Consider the following 16037-nt stretch of genomic DNA (forward strand, 5'->3'; position numbering starts at 1 on the left):
TTTTTTTTTTGTTTTTTTTTTTTTTTTTTGTTTTGTTTTTTTGTTTTTTCACTTGGCAGTGGGCATCAGCACACTGCTGCAATATGATCAGGAATAACTCCAATCTTCTCTGGGCAGATTCTAGACACAGAATACTCATTATAGTATGAAATATAGCAATTCAGAGCTCGGCACCTTTCTTTCAAGTCTTTTCCAGGCATTTCCTTCTACTGTTCATAAATAAAAACATCCCCAGACCAAAAAGTGAACGCCCACATCAGCAAGCCTGGAGAAATCAAGAGGAGACTGATTTGATCCACAGCACTTGTGTTTTCCTTATGGCTGCATCTCCATGCACCGAAGCCTCTGTAACTTTGCTGGAAGGAAGCTCAGTTTGTCTCCTGCTACTCTGCCTGTGTTCTGTGCTTTTTCTGTCTGAACATGTAGTTTCTTCCCCATTTATCTGGAATGGTTGAATTAGGGAGTGCTCAAAACGACTCTGCATTCTAATTCTAATTCTAATGTGTGGTTTTTTACTCAAAAAGGCTGAGGGGCCTCCAAAGTTAGTCAAAGGTGAGGTGTTTGGCCCAACACCACCTCTATGGCTTTTCTCCTGTTGTTGGCTCAGGGTTTTCCTCTTTGAGAAGCACATATATTGTAACTATACATCTATCTATATGACAAATATATACAGCAGAAATTAGAATACCTTAAATTAATGTGCCTCAAGTCTTATTGAACAGCCCCAGGAAGCAATGGCCTGAGCTGATCCTCAATGTGAAGCCAGTCTGTAAAAGACAGTCTGGCATGTAACCAGCTCCAAAACAGGTTAGGACTGTTGCTTAAGGTAGAAAACAGAATAAAAAGAACAAATAGAGAAAAGAAAGGAGATAAAAGAGAAGGAATTTACATACAAATAAAAGCAGCTGGAAATAGACTCTAGTAATCCCAGTGCTCTGGTTTACCTCATCAAATTTTCTCTCCTCACCAATCTGAGCAGAGATGAAGTGATATGGAATTGCATTCACACTTCCTTCAAGGCAGGGAGAAAGGCAGAGTGAATTCATACCTTTTTCTCTTGGATGAAGCCATTTTTACCCAAGTCTGTGGTACCCAGGGAACAACTGCATTTAAAAATGGGAGTTGTAAGAACAATGAAGAATTGGAAGGAAAGTTCAGCCACTGAAATGGAGGCCAACCCACTGTGAAATGTCAGGGTTTATTGTTGCCCTGTTCTTTTTTAAAGTTGTTCTAAAAGTTTTCTATACCTTCTATGTTTACATATTTCTACTGGAGTTTCTCACACATATTCATATACACAATGATTGTTTTGCATTCTTCTTTGTGGGACCAGAGAATTGATGGACTGTTGGTTTGACCAGTGTGGTTGGAGAGCTGGCAATTTCATCCTCCAATCCACTGTCACTTTTGGAATTCTATATATTGCGGAGTCAGAAATAAACTTCCTCTTTTTTCCCCTCTTTTGCATCTAGTGTGCGTGTGTGAGTTATTTCGTGTTGTAGTGCGACAGTTTATATTTTACTTTTCTTCCAGTAGCTGCTGCTTTTCTTTTGGATCTTTTTTTCCCTTCTTTTCAACAAATTCGCTTCCCTTCACTTACCTGAGCAGCAAATTTGCCTCACTTGAGCCCTGGAGTTCTCTCTGGGGTTTTATTAAGTGGTACTGGAGAGGAAAAGTACTTGGGGGCATAGCACCTCCACACCCCAGACCTTTCCCCTGTATTTGCACACCAGTAGCTACAGTGGACTAGACAGATCTCTGGAGAGGAAGAATGGAGATAATCCTCCCTTGCTGTAGCTATTGGTGTGCAGGTAGAACTTTTTATCAAAAGTCTGGAGAATTCTGATGCTCTGCAGCAACATGCCGAGATCAGGCTTGGGTTAATGAAAGCAATGAAACCAGCACTTAACTTCCAAATGGATTTCCATGGAGACACCTACACAGTAATAGTGTTTAGACTTTTTTATTCAATAAAAGCTTGAGATATAAATATTCTCCATTTGCTTAATATTTACAGTTGTAAAATATTTTAGGATAGCCTACCTGTCACCTGTCATTCAGCATCTCTATAAATGTTGTGAAAACATAATTTTGAAATAAAAACTTCTTATTTCCAGCCCACAAACCCTATTTCCACACACTCACAAAATCAAATCAGAGACAAAAAAGGGGAGAGAAGGAACTGGGGGGGGGATGGGGAGCAGGAGGAATACAGTACAGCAGGCGACAATGCAGTACTTGCTACACAGTAGCAAAAGAAATGGGTACAAAATTTAGTCTGCTATAATGACAAGCTTCTCAGGACATTTGTTATGGACCAGCGTTGTCCAGTGCACTTCTGAAGGACCACTTGAAATCCAAATTCATTTTCATTGTTTTCCTGCAATTCCAGGCAGCGCTTGGATTTTCGGTTCTGGATAGGACCTCCCTGTAAAGATTGGGGAAAAAAGAAAAAGAATTGTTTGTGTTAAACACTGACCTTGTTGCATTGCTACTGTGGGGTAATATAAGATATAGAACATTCCAGTGTCCATCTACTGTGAAAAACTTGCCAGTTAGAGACAAGATAAGCGCTGGATTTGGAATGAAGGTTCCTCTGTCACAGGCTGGTTTAATCTCTGATGCAATTTGCAATAGTCTCAATTGCCTGGTTTCCATTTCAGCAAATGGGATTTCTGGAATTGAGCTGTGTTTCTATCCATGCATTTTAACCATAAAAAAGCCAAAAGCTTCCCTGTTTGCTTGAGTTCCCTGATTTTGTGGTTCTGCTGTACTTCTGAACACCAAAATAAGGCAAAAGACAGCCATGCTGCATAAATGCAAAAACTGTTTATTCCTTGAATACTGAAATGTCTTTTATAATCTTTTCTTTTTACAGAAGTAGAGTAATTGCACAGAAGTCTGAAAATGGCTTTCTCTAAAGTACTTTGGACTTGTTGTCATGGTTTGACAAGGAAGTGAATTTTCTCAGGAAGTTGGGGTCAAACCAATCAGTGATCAGATTTGAATATTGACACCTGGTGTGACCACTGAAGACATGGGCACACCTCTGAGAACAGGGGGTTAAAAGCAGAGAACGCCGGGGGGAACTCTCTCTTTGGTTCTGGTCTGTGAAGGATGCAGATCTCCTCTGCCCAGCCACAGGCTGGGTGGGGAAGGGGAAGCCATGTGGCCTGGGAGAGGTAGGGAGTGAAGGGAATAGAACTGGGTCGGCCCCTGCGGACAGAAGGGTGGAAAGAAACTGAGATGTCTTTGTTCCCCCCACTCCAGAGAGAGAGAGAGAGAGACAGAGACTGCAGCCACCTGGAAATTTGATATCATGTGCTGGCAGTAGCCGGCAGAGGAGAAAGTGAAGCGGGGTAGGGGGGGAAGGTGCCCAGCCGTGGGAGTTCTGGGCACCTGAGATTTCAGCTGTCCTGGGAGCCCGAGACTTTTAACCCCTTCTTGGATAAAGAAAGCTTTGTGAAACATTAATCCTGCTTGATCTGAAAGAGAAGAGAGACGGCCTGGGGCCCGAGATGTCAGAAGAAGATGGGGAAAGAATCCTAGGTGGGAGGAGATGATGGAGTGGCCTTGGCTGGACTTTTCTTGTATAGCCATAGACTGAACCAACTTCTCCTGCAACACAGACTGCATTACTGGGGGGATGCAATGGTTTGAGCCAAGGGAGTGACCGGCTGCAGTGACTGCCAGGGCCAGAGTGAGAGTGACCTGCTGCAGTGATGCCAGGAGAGTGACAGGAGTGGAGTGAACAGAGGAAGATGAGGGGGGTGTGGTGGTGCCCTCTGTCTTCAGGGAAAAGAAGATCTCTGTTCTTGAGAACCTCGGCCCCAGGGGAGGAGAAAATGGGGGGCACTGTTGTCCCAAAATGAGAAACTGTTGTTCTTTGGTCCTTGGCAAAGCATCCTTAAAAGGAACCCTGTGAGCAGTTTCTGTCCATGCATGGTGGTGAGAGCACTGAACATGGAAGGAGGATGTCACACTGGCAGACCTCCTCTGGGTGGTGCCATGTGTGACCTGGAAATACCAGATGCTGCAATTGTGTTTCCTGGGGGGTCTATGGTGCAAGAGAGACTCCTCTCTCCCCTGATGGACTGAAGATTGATTATTTGAGGGGTGGTAACTTAATTAAGAGTCCAAGTTTTGTCTCACTATTTTTTGTTGGAAATTGGGGGGGGGCGGGAGGAGGAATGTTTTAGAAGGTTTTCATTCTGAATTCAGTGTGTGTATTTTATTATAGTTGTAGGTTAATAAAGTTCTTTATTTTTAAGCTCGAGCCTGCTCTGCTCTGTCTCTGGTCACATCTCACAGCACTTATTTGGGGAAGGTGTATTCTCATGGGGGCACTGGCGTTGTGCCAGCATCAAACCATGACACTTGTGTAGAGAATTACTTAATCTCTAAATCAAAGAAAGGAGTTGGTGCAGATTAGTACATCTGAAGTATGGAAAGAGCAGAAACATTGAAATTGCTTATATATACAATGGGAAAAAATAGTTGCTGTAAAAAAACCCAAACCAAACATGCGATTCCATACAAAAACCCACCACCTCATAGTTTTGTTCAAGTCTGTGTTATACCTTGCATTATAAAGTCATAGCTGGGAAGGGCATTGGCATAAACTGGGAAGGACTGGGAAGGATATTGGCATAAACAAGGCTCTGTTTCAGAGCAGGCTGTTCCCCAGACAAGAGCAGCTTGTGCCATTCAGTACAGGCTTCATTTAGAGAGGTAGCTGAGGGTCCCCTCCTATCCCACCAGTAATGCTTAGCAAGAACTTTCTCTAAGATGTGACTTCTAAAATAGCATTTTGGGCCTGGTTAATGAAATACAGAATTAGGTTTGAAAACTCCACATTTTAAATATAGTTTTGGATAAGAGGGACCATTTCTAGAATAATCCACAAAAATTCAAAACGCGTGGCTCCCATAAATCCTCCTGGTAGGTCTATGTGCAGCCTTGATAAAATTTCCACTGATTACTTTATTAGACAGACAGGCTTGCAGAGGCATTTTAATACACCTCCATAATGAAATGCTGAGTGAACTGTATTTTCCCACTGCTGTATAACTGTTATTGACATTTGTATTAATAACAGTAGTTAAATTTGGCTGTCTGGTGGGAGCATAAACTCCAAACTATCCAAAAACTGTAACACGCCATGACATACAAGAAATTTGAAGAAACTAGGATGAATATTTTGTCAATCCTTTATTTCTTCTCTTATCCTAGACACCCACACTACATCCCCTCCACCCCCGCCACTAACCTCGTTCCCCCATTCCCTTGGTTACTTTGGCCTTCTAGAATCATTGTAGTGAGGCTGATTTTTTTTTCTCCAAGTTAATTTAATGAGCTCTGAAATAGGTTATTCACATGTAAAACTCTGAGGTAATGGATATTTTCTCATTGTGAAAGGAACAGTTACCTTGTTTTCTTCTAGAATGACATGACCTTTCTATTATTGATGAAAGCTGTAGAGTGTGGTTTTCCACTGCGTAGACTCAGTGTTGCATGGCACCTCAGCTCTCTTGCCTTAAACTGGGAATTGGGAATTATACCTTACAAGTGTTTCTGCCTAAACCTAAAATCAAGATTAACTTCCTTGTGTTTTCAACTGGAGGTGCTTGTGTTGCTGTTAGTTATGCAAACTAGTTTTGTATCTTTGATTTAAGTCTCTCATCCGACTTTTGGTGCTTGAGACATTCTCAGCTCAGAACCTGCACTGGAAGCTGAGGAAAGTTGTCCCACTTTGTCTTGTTAGAAAACTAACTTAGTTGGGTCCATTACTTGCCTGATTTCTGGACTTGGGATATGACTCTATGCATGGTACTCTTAGGCTTCTCCTGTCATTCCTAACTTACTGGCATAAAGGGAGGAACAGAATTCCCTCTATCCATTTTTTTGTGAAGTACAGCACTTGGAGCTCTGTTAGTAGAGGAAGGCAGAGTGTTAAGATTTAAAGACTGCCATGCAGAGTTGGAATTTTTCTGCTTAATTTCCATTTGTTTCAGTGGTTAAGGGTTTCTTTCACTTGAATGGGCCCAAATGCTATGTGGATTTGGGGGTAGAGGAAGGAGGATGTTCACAGTGGAGACAATGTTTTTTCATTTTTTCTAGATTTTGTAGAGCAGATCTAGGTGTTATAGTAAATGTATTCATGAGAAACACTTTAATACAGGCAGCTACACAAACAAAGTGTAAACCATTCCTAAGGAAAAACAAAACAAGCAAGCAACCAAAAAAACATATAAAGAGCCCCCTCATGCTCCTTCGCTCTTTCTGATATGCCCTCATGTGAAATCTGGCTTTTATTTCACAGAAACAAGTGAATTGGGACATAAAAAGCCAAGGAAGCTCATTTTGATGTGGGGGAAGTGCTCTGCATTGGCTACTGAAAACCACCCTGCTGAGTACATTGGAGCTGCTGTATGGAGTATAAAAGAGACACCAAAATTAAATAATGTCTAATATGTGTGAATTGAGTATTGTAGAGAGCACAGATGCTTCCAGCAAGATGTGCTTTTTTTAACCACAAAAGAGAAATGTGAAGGCTCAAGCCCTGTTAGGAGCTAAGCTGTTCTGTTTCTAAGAGATGAGAGCAGAACCACTGCTTCAGCCCATGGAGTGGGTGCAGTGTACACAGCATTAGATGCATTCAGCAGGCACAGAAATGAAAGAACTGCTCTCAAGTACAGGGAGGAATTAAAATTTCCTGTTATTTTTCTACTTAACTGTGTTCATTTTCACCCCTTCATATGCCCAATCCAAGCCTAGGACAGTGGTATTGTCCTGTCAGCTCTGTGTTGCTGACAGTGCACCTCATACAGGTTGCAAGGCCTGAATTAGTGAGCTGTGTAAGGATTAAAGCACACAAACTGAGTAACTCCAGGAAGAAAACTCAGCAGGCAGGACTGAGGCATCAAAAGCTAACACTGTCTTTTGCTCCTCTAACTGGCTTGGCCTACAAATTAAAGCATTCCTGAATGGTTTCTGCAGTCTGTTGTTGTCATTAGCATTTGGAACCCTAAAGCCAAATGCAGGCAAAGGTGCCCTTTAAGTTAATTATTTTTTGCCTTTTTTTTAATAGTAAGCAGTTATCCAAACTTGTATAAAACTCTCATAATTGGATTTACTGTATGTTTGGCAAAAGGGTTTATTGTGTTACTTCACGCTCAGTGAAAGGCGAGTTGCCCGTCTGAGTTCCTTTCCCCATTCTAGGCAAGAGCTCTGCTTTCCAATTTAAAGGCAAAAATGGATAGCCTAGAGTGATGTTTTTAATCAGGAAACATTAAACATAAATCTGTAGGCTGAAGCAAGTTTCAAGAGAAATTCTGCACAATTGAACAGAATTAGGATTAAGATCACTTATGATGAGAGACAGCTCAATGACAGTAGAAGTCTCAAGAGGATAAGTAAGCAACCAGGTCAACTATTCTGTAAAAAATGGACTGAACGTGTCAGCACTAACAGGTTTGACTAAAAACTGCATGGTTTTTGCAAAGTAAATTGAAGCAACTCCTATGAGAAGCACAAATGTTCTCAGCTCCTGCTGGTACTCAGACACACAGAAAACTGATCGAGTGCTTTGTAAGTGTACTTTTAATGTTAATACTGTCTCAAATCAACATCCTGGTACACAGAGTGGAAAGCAATGCTTTTGACTTCCTTTAGAATTATTGCACTTTCTGCATTTCTGCTGATGGAAGAGATTTCCTTACCAGTTTTTCACTAAAGCAGAATTTATCCAATAATATGGCACTTAAGAACACCATTTGACGTGCCTGCAAACCCTTGCAGTAGCAAGTTGTGCAAAGTAATTAGACAGTTTTTGCTAAACTGTTCTATGGGATCTTTTTTGGTTTACTGGGGGTAGTAGATTCACAAACCTGATCACTTTGTAAGACCTGGTCACTTGTAGAGAAGAGGGATGTTCAATGAGCGCTGGAGGTTGTCAGCATTACTGAAAATCAGACTGACGCCTATTTTTGAAGAGTTACTCTAAAGTGAACACTTTTCCTTTCAGAGTTTAAACCTGCTTTTTGCTCATCATATTGAAACTCATGTTATTCTACCTGAAAGAGAAAAAACATGCTTGCCTAAACATGGATGTTTCAGAAAAAGGTCTTAAAAGGTTAATAAGTATATCCAGCCTCCTATCACATACACTGTATAAATCATTGTATTCTCTAGTCTATTAATTTTCTATTTGGACCTCAATCAGTGACCTCAAATATTTACATGTTCATTCTGCCTTTGAGGCAGAAAATCCAATCTTTGCTGTTGTGTTAATACATTTGAATTGAAGAATTATGGTGAGGTGTATGAGACAATCTCCACTCCAAAGAGAACACTTGATCTCCTTGTGCATTTCCCCAGAATACTGGGGTAAATTTTCAGTGACTGTTGGTACACCAAATTTAATCCTAAAGAAAATTACTCAAATTATACAAGGCATTTTTTTTCCTCTGTGTGATTCACTTCTGTATGGATGTTGAAGCAATAAGAAAATATTCATAGGAAGACAGGAATAATTTAACCCATCCAGTAATTTATGCATTTTCAGTATTGCCAGTTTCTTGGAAATACTGGGTTATGCTATTCAGTTTAAATTTTCTGCTTTTTAGCTGTATAAAGGATATAGATATATATAATATAGAGGTAACTAACTTCTTGAATCCAAAGAAGTATGACAAATTTTCCAACTCTTTGTCTGACAGGTGTGCTGTAAGTAAAGCAGGCTCTATAACATATCTTTTGCAGTTCAAATCCTTCATCAATTAACTTGAACTATTTAAATTGAAACATCTCTCACTGAAGTATATTGATAGCTGCCCTTACTCAAAGACATGCTTCCTAATATATTTTATATGAGTACTGTGAAAATAAGGTGCATTTAACTGCTTTTATGTATATGAAGTATCATTTAAAGCAGGTTTATATATTAAAAATATATTGTTATCTGTTCAGCTATTTGGATCTTTATTTACAGGGTAGATAAGAAAATGAGAATTTTTACAAGACTCACTTAAAATGTGAATGACTCACTTAAAATGTGAATTTATTTTTCCAATACTAAACAAAATTAATTACTATGTAAAATGTAAACTTAAGTGGTGTTATAATAGGGATCAGCCAAACCATTTCTTAAGGAAAAAGTAAATTTATTCCCTCCTTCTGCACTCAAGTTCTGTTGTCAGGTAGCCACCCAAGCACTTACATCCACCTGCTGGTACTCAGTGTGTAAATACTGTGAAACATCCTCTGACAGTGGGATTAGACACATCATTCAACAGTTACACCACTCCAATATCTACATCACAATTTTGTCTCATTCCTTTCCCAAGACATCTGAGTGTTCAGGTTTTACATGATCATAAATGCTAGATTTTAATAATGCTGCACTAAATTTTTAATACTGCAGCTGTGACAAATCAAATGAAGCAGCCTCATCTGTATGTCCAGAGCAGGTTTTAGTAACTAGACATCTGTGCAATCATTTTCTGTTTTGTTTACCTCTAGATTGGATGGTCTGATTTGCTTACTCTCTCCAGGATGTAGAAATAAACTACACAGTTAATTAAGGTATTAAAATAAAAGCAATTAAACCTGGTACAAGGAAATGCAGTTTCATACAGAGAATGTAATTGGAATAGAAAAGAAATTACAGAGATGCAGCATAAAAATCAGAAATGGAACACATGGATCTATACCTATCACTAACATTTCTCCACATATATATTAAAAAATTATCAGAGATTTATAACAGGTTGCAGTCCTGTTAATAGCAAGATTAAGAAAATAATAACTTGAAAAAGATTAAATTCAAGCCTTTATAGAAATACCAAGAAGCTCTTTGGGATATGATAGTTGGAAATGTGTTTTACTGCAGAAAATTGGGATAAGACTACAAAAACAGAAGTTTTGGAGAAGAATATATTAGCCAGACTAAGATATTTTTCAGAAAGTAAACATGAATTATTACTCTATCAGCAGTGGCCAGGAAATCTTCCTCACATGCTTGAAAAACATGCAGAAACAACTATTCCAGGTTTATGATGTGATTTTTGTAATTAATTATTGAACACTGTCTCATGGGTGGAGGGTGGCTGTGGTAGAGTGGAAAGCAGATTAAAAAGGGAATCCCTTATCCATACATAGCCCTGATAATTATGGCTAAATGTAGAATTTACAGTTGAGTGCACTGTTTGGTTTTTATTTGGCAGCAAATCCAGATGATGATGTATTATGTTGATCTTCTGAGAGCCAGGATTACCTAGCAAGTCGTTTTTGGAAAAGGAAGAACTGTCTTGATGCTCCGCAGCTGAGGATGACGTGCTTGGTTTTTCTGACCACAACTGTCCTGAGTAACCAGTAACAGGACTCAGAAATAATTGCCTTTTGGGTACTTAAAGGAGTAAGCTGCAGAGATGCATGTTGGTGAGGGATGATTCACAGATTGATATTTCTGATTTTATTTTCCTCATCACTAAAGAGAATGATGTTCGCACTTGTGTCTTCCTTTTCCCTAATTTGCCTGCTTGTCCTACTTGGTAGCATTCAGAAAACTCCATATGAAGGACCCACCACATTCAATGCTCACTGGCTACTTAGTGCTCCAACTTTGATACTCAAGTACTAAATTAGAACTTAAGATGTTTTTCTACACGATGTCAGTTCACAGCAACAACCACAACCACTACATTTTATATCCCCTCTAGTAGGAGAAGAGTTGGATATAGGCAAATACTGCATTTTAAACACCTCTGGAGTTGTGTGTGAGACTTGACCTATAGAAAATATCCAAAGTTAATGCTGTACCCAATGTTTTCTGCAGGGTAATTTTTTTCTAAGTAAAACCCAGAATTCTTTACTTTCTTTTCATTTATTGTGCCATGGAACAGCTGCTTGTGTAGTGAAACAATATCTTGATACAACCAAGAAAAAGACAGGAGTGCTGGAGACATTTGATTTATTTGTTTTAATACTGCATTTTGTGAAAAGCTCAGAAAAGTTACTTTTTTCATTCTGAGATTACATAAATTATTTCTGCAAACAACTCAGGCTTGATTCATCTGCTGTGATCTAGGCTTGCTTCAAGATGTTTAAAGTGTAAGACAGAGAAAGGCAACAAAGATGTTTTGAAGTGTGATGGACTATTCAGATGGCGGGGAATTACAAAATATAGTAACATGAAATAAAAAAAGGACTTTGCCTAGTAGGGGAATGATAATTAGTGGGACCTGCCTTTAGTGTTCAAAAGTATGCATACCTGTGAATAGCAGTGAGGAACTGGTAAACAAAGTTTCTAAGGAAAAAAGGAGTGTTAAATTAAACATTTGCTACAGCTATTGGTGATTTATGAGAGTATAGGAAACCTGTTGAATTCATTGTCTCAGACATCAATGTTCAGTGACTGACTAGATAGTTCTGATGGGCCGAGTTAATTTTAAGAGTCCTGATAACTCTTTTAAGGCATGCTGAGATGATCATTCAGACAAATCAAGCCTCAATCTTCACAAAGAGAGCAAATCAGGGGTCAAGAAGGGAATCCTCTTCTTGGACTTACAATGATCTGCTGGCTCACAACAGAGCTCATTTCTGTGGAACAGCAAGCACTGCCCCATTGCCTGGGGCAGTCTTCTGGATGAGGTAATTAATCCAGTTAATTAATTTTGTGATTTGTGATGCAGCAAATTGTATATTCCTAGGTTTTCCCTTCCTGTTTGGTTTTAGTAAAAGTAGTATCACTGTGGTACGTAGAATTACAGAAGTGTTTCAGTGGCAAAAGACTTTTTAGATCATTGAGTTTAACCCTTAATTCAACACTATCAGTTTCGTAACCAAACAAAACCATGTCCCTAAGTGCCACTTCTACGTGTCTTATAAATATCTCCGGGAATGGGGACTGCACCACTCCCCTGGGCAGCCTATTCCCCTGCTTGACAACCCTTTCCTGATATCCAATCTAAACCTCCCCTGGCACAACTCGAGGCCATTTCCTCTCATCCTGTCACTGAGAAGAGACCAACACGCACCTGGCTACAGCCTCCCTTCACACAGAGCAATGAGGCCCTCAGGAGCCTCCTTTTCTCCCAACTAAACACCCCTGTCTCCCTCAGCTTTGTTCTCCAGACCTGTCACCAGGAGTGTTGCCCTTCTCTGGACACATTCCAGCATCTCAATGTCTTGCTGATAGTGAGAGGTCCAAACCTATACACATTCACATCTCGCAGCTGTAGCTCATGCCTAGGAGCACCTCACTGCCTTATTCTTTCTCTTTTTCTCTCTACAGATGAAAATATTGTTCTAACGTAGCACAGATGCAAAACTGATGTGAATAACACAACTCCACATTGCTATTTACCAGCCTTAGCATAGGTTATACCTAGTTATTCTTCTTCAGACAGATAAATGAGAAACTCCTTTCAGCACAACTAGGAAACCCAAGATTTTTATATTTTTCCCAGACATATTAACAGATCTAAACCCCATAAACCTTTGGAAATGAGATTATTTGTGAGAAATAACTCCCTTGGAAAACAAAAATGCTGAATGACAATATTATTTCTTTTTTGTGTGTGTTGTATTCAATTAACCTAAATTTTCTAATCTGAATGCTCCATAAGAAGGAGGCTTAATGCATTTTAACCCAGAAACTGAACTACTTGCATTATCATTATATGCTTATGATTAAACCAGTCTCTAGGGACTAAGAAATAAATTGAATGCAAAGTGAAGAAAATTAGGAAATGAATTTGCACCAGTATTTCAATTGATCTGCATATTCTAACATGGGATTTTAGGCTGGGCTCCTTGGGACTCTGATCAAAAACTAGTGCCTAGTTTTTGAAAATAGCTTTTTCCCCACTAACCACACAAATCTGATTATAACTCATATTGGGAAAGTAATGTCCTTGCTGCTACAGCACAAACGTTGTGCAGTTTACTCAGACAGTAATGAAAATAATCTATTTTTTTGTCTGATGTACTGAGTGTCACCACTCTTGGTTTCAGGACACCAGGCTTGATGGCCTGATCATTTCACTGAATAACAGTCTTTTCTTGTCAATTTTTTCATCCTGATTTATCTGATTTCCAAGGGAACATTTTTCCCAACTTCTTATCTCAGACTGTAGATGATTACTTGGTAGCCAGATCTTGCTTACATACATACTGCTTTTGTCTCCATTGGGAGAAAAGATGCAACTTTTACTGACTTGATAGGGACAGAGTTTTGTTTTCAGCTGGGAATTTAGAAATAATAACAGCAAAACTCCTTCCACCCCTCCCACAGCTGTGGAATGCAGAACCCAAGCAGAGACTGGTGTGGTAATGCAAAGGAGGAACCAAAAGCAGAGTTCAGATCTCCTGAAACTCACGCCCTCCACTTGGTAAGTGCTGGTTATCACTCAAGTTGTAGGAGACATTCTGGATTTGGCCACTGCTTTGCATGACTGACATGACAATACCATGCAGTGCCTTGGCAGCAGCTGTCATCTACAATTGTTGGATGCAGCCTATCTGGACAGCTGAAATTAGGAAGAATCATGTGCAACTCGAACAAATAATTTCTTTGTAAATAAATGTGGCATTTAAAATTAGATGCTGAAATATGCAAATAGGCTATCTGTTTTGAACGAAAAACATGGGTATGTGTTAACTTTCTTCTAAATTAATTCAGCACAAGTGTCTTTGGAGCTTAAATGTAGTTCTCAGGAGAGTAAATACTGCATAATGTGATATGCTAGAAAAGATTTGAAATGCGCCCACTAAAAGCTCGTTTTACTGCTGTATTTCACACCAGCTTTCTAGCTGGCAAGTTCTACACCAATTTGCAAAGATTAAAACTTTCTGCTAGAAAATTACTCCAAATAGAAAACTAAACTGATACAATGAAATTTTGGTTACCGCTAGCTATGGCAATAATTAACAAGTACATTTAGCATCAGTTAGCAATAATTGCCAATCAAATCTCAGTTGTTAAAACACAATATTGTATAGTAATATTTCTATTCCATTTTTTGTGCTTTTTTTTTGCATATACATTTTTGGTTTTAAGTTGCAGCCAAGTATTCAAAAAGGAGAAAGCCTGTGTGCATTTAGATTTTTGTACTTCTCCATTCCATTCTGCATAAATGATACTAAAATTTATAGTAAGACATGGTTCATGGTGAATAAAAAAAGAAGTATTTTAATACACCTCTTTTAAAATCCATATTGTCATATTAAAATATAACAAGAATATTAAGTTACACATGTTAGAGACCAATTTACTAGAGAAAAATGCAAATTGAAACATTAACTATAGTTTTCTCATGTCTAAGCAGAACAATGGTTCAGCTTCCTCACCCTCCAGCTATAATACCTTGTGCAGTTATCCAATTAGTTCAAATATTAAGGCAAGCTGGGGTAATATTTGATCAAAAAATTGGCAAAGAATACCTAAATATAGAAATGCTGCTGATGTACTGGACCTTTACACCAGCACTGAGCCATGGGGGTTGTGGAAGGGCTCTTTTATGTCTGAGGTTCAAAACTCCACACTTGGCAACACTGGTTACTTAAAAATCAGATTGCCTCCCTAAAAATACAGGGCTTAACCTAGTCTATTGGCTCATTTAATCAAATAATTAGGTTCTGTTTTTCTTTATATTTCTCCTGCAGGATCAAAATCTGTATCTCTTTTAACAGGATCACCATCCCTTTCTGTTCTGAGCTGCCAGGCAAACAGCTCTGCCTAATTACAGAGTTCTATAGCAGTACAGCATGGCTTAAACTACAGAGACATACTGAGAGTATTTGTATCCCTTGTGGTTAGAAATATCACATAAATCCAAACTCTTGATAAATCAATGATGCTGCTTTGCCAGCCTCTGGCTCCCAAAATGGAAAAATCTGATGAAGTGGATGGGGGCCACTGTTCCTTTAGACACCCAGAGCTCTACTGAGATGAATCCCTCTTGCACGCTGATGTCCTTGGCTAATGGATGGGATGAAAACAGGAGTGGACATGAGAATTAGGCTGCTGTATAATGATGTTGGGCTCTGCTTCTGCACTCTGTGTGCTCAGCAAGGGGGCATCTGAAATTGGTACAGAGACTCTCTTCTTGCTTCCCAGCCCACCAGTTTAATGTTGCCATGCAGCGGCATTCCTGTACTTCCCTGGGCTGTGGCTGTGGGTAACGTAGTACTGCACAACCTTTATTTTCATTAGATAAAGGTGGGTAAGAGTAATTTAAAGGCAAAAGTCTTCAGGAGGAACAAGACATAAATTCAGTAATTTTAAGGTCTATTCTTTCTTTATACAGCTAAACAGAAGATCTCCTTATCTATTACTTAATACCTATTTAAATAAGATCTAAATCATCATATTTATCTAAGGAATACCTGTAACAACTCAGTAATTAATATGCTTGTCTATCTTCCCTTTTCCTTCCCAAGCAATTCCTACTATGATATTTAGGATATACGTGTTGTAACTACAGCTGTCAGCAACAAATTTTATTTACAGTTTCTGGCCATAGCAGAAACCACTCCTTCCAAGCATTTATGAATGGGAAGATATCCTGTGGAAACCTTCAGCAGTGACCAGAATTACAATTCTCCACACCATGCACAAGCAATGTTATCAGAAGATATGGGAACAGGATGGTGCTGAGAGCAGCACATCTTCTCCCTCCCATGAAGAATGTGGTGAGTGTCCATCCCTATAGATGCAGATTCTTCCTACCTTTCTATGGCAACCACACTGGAAGCTGAATTACTTAAATTAACTAAGTATGAAACAGCTGTAAATTATTAATCCCAAGTTTTTAGCTCAGCCTGGTGTCTTTTCTTTTGCCTCTTTTTACACAGAGCTCTCCCCTGTTGCATTTCTCAAAACAACAAAAAGCGAGACCGTGGCTCGTCTGGTTAGAATGGAATAGCCACATACCTCTCCAACTGAACAGAAACAGGACAGTTCTAGATAAAGAGTAATTACAGAAAAACTTCCTCCTTTTGCCTTTGCTATGCCTCTGGAGGAGCCCTAACGA

At 39.2% G+C, this 16037-nt stretch overlaps 1 protein-coding gene across 3 annotated transcripts in view; it reads right to left on the bottom strand.

The window, feature by feature from the left end:
* Positions 1–1954: 1954 nt before the first annotated feature.
* The window catches only part of GALNT18 (polypeptide N-acetylgalactosaminyltransferase 18), a 208950-nt gene continuing 194867 nt past the window's right edge, over positions 1955–16037 (bottom strand). For all 3 annotated transcript variants that reach the window (XM_053980981.1, XM_053980979.1, XM_053980980.1), the window contains one exon: positions 1955–2428. In XM_053980981.1, the coding sequence (XP_053836956.1) occupies positions 2282–2428 (147 nt within the window). In that variant the 3' untranslated portion in view covers positions 1955–2281. The remainder of the gene's footprint in view (positions 2429–16037) is intronic.

Source organism: Vidua macroura, chromosome 6 (assembly GCF_024509145.1).
Source record: "Vidua macroura isolate BioBank_ID:100142 chromosome 6, ASM2450914v1, whole genome shotgun sequence".
Classification (NCBI taxonomy): Eukaryota; Metazoa; Chordata; class Aves; order Passeriformes; family Viduidae; genus Vidua; species Vidua macroura.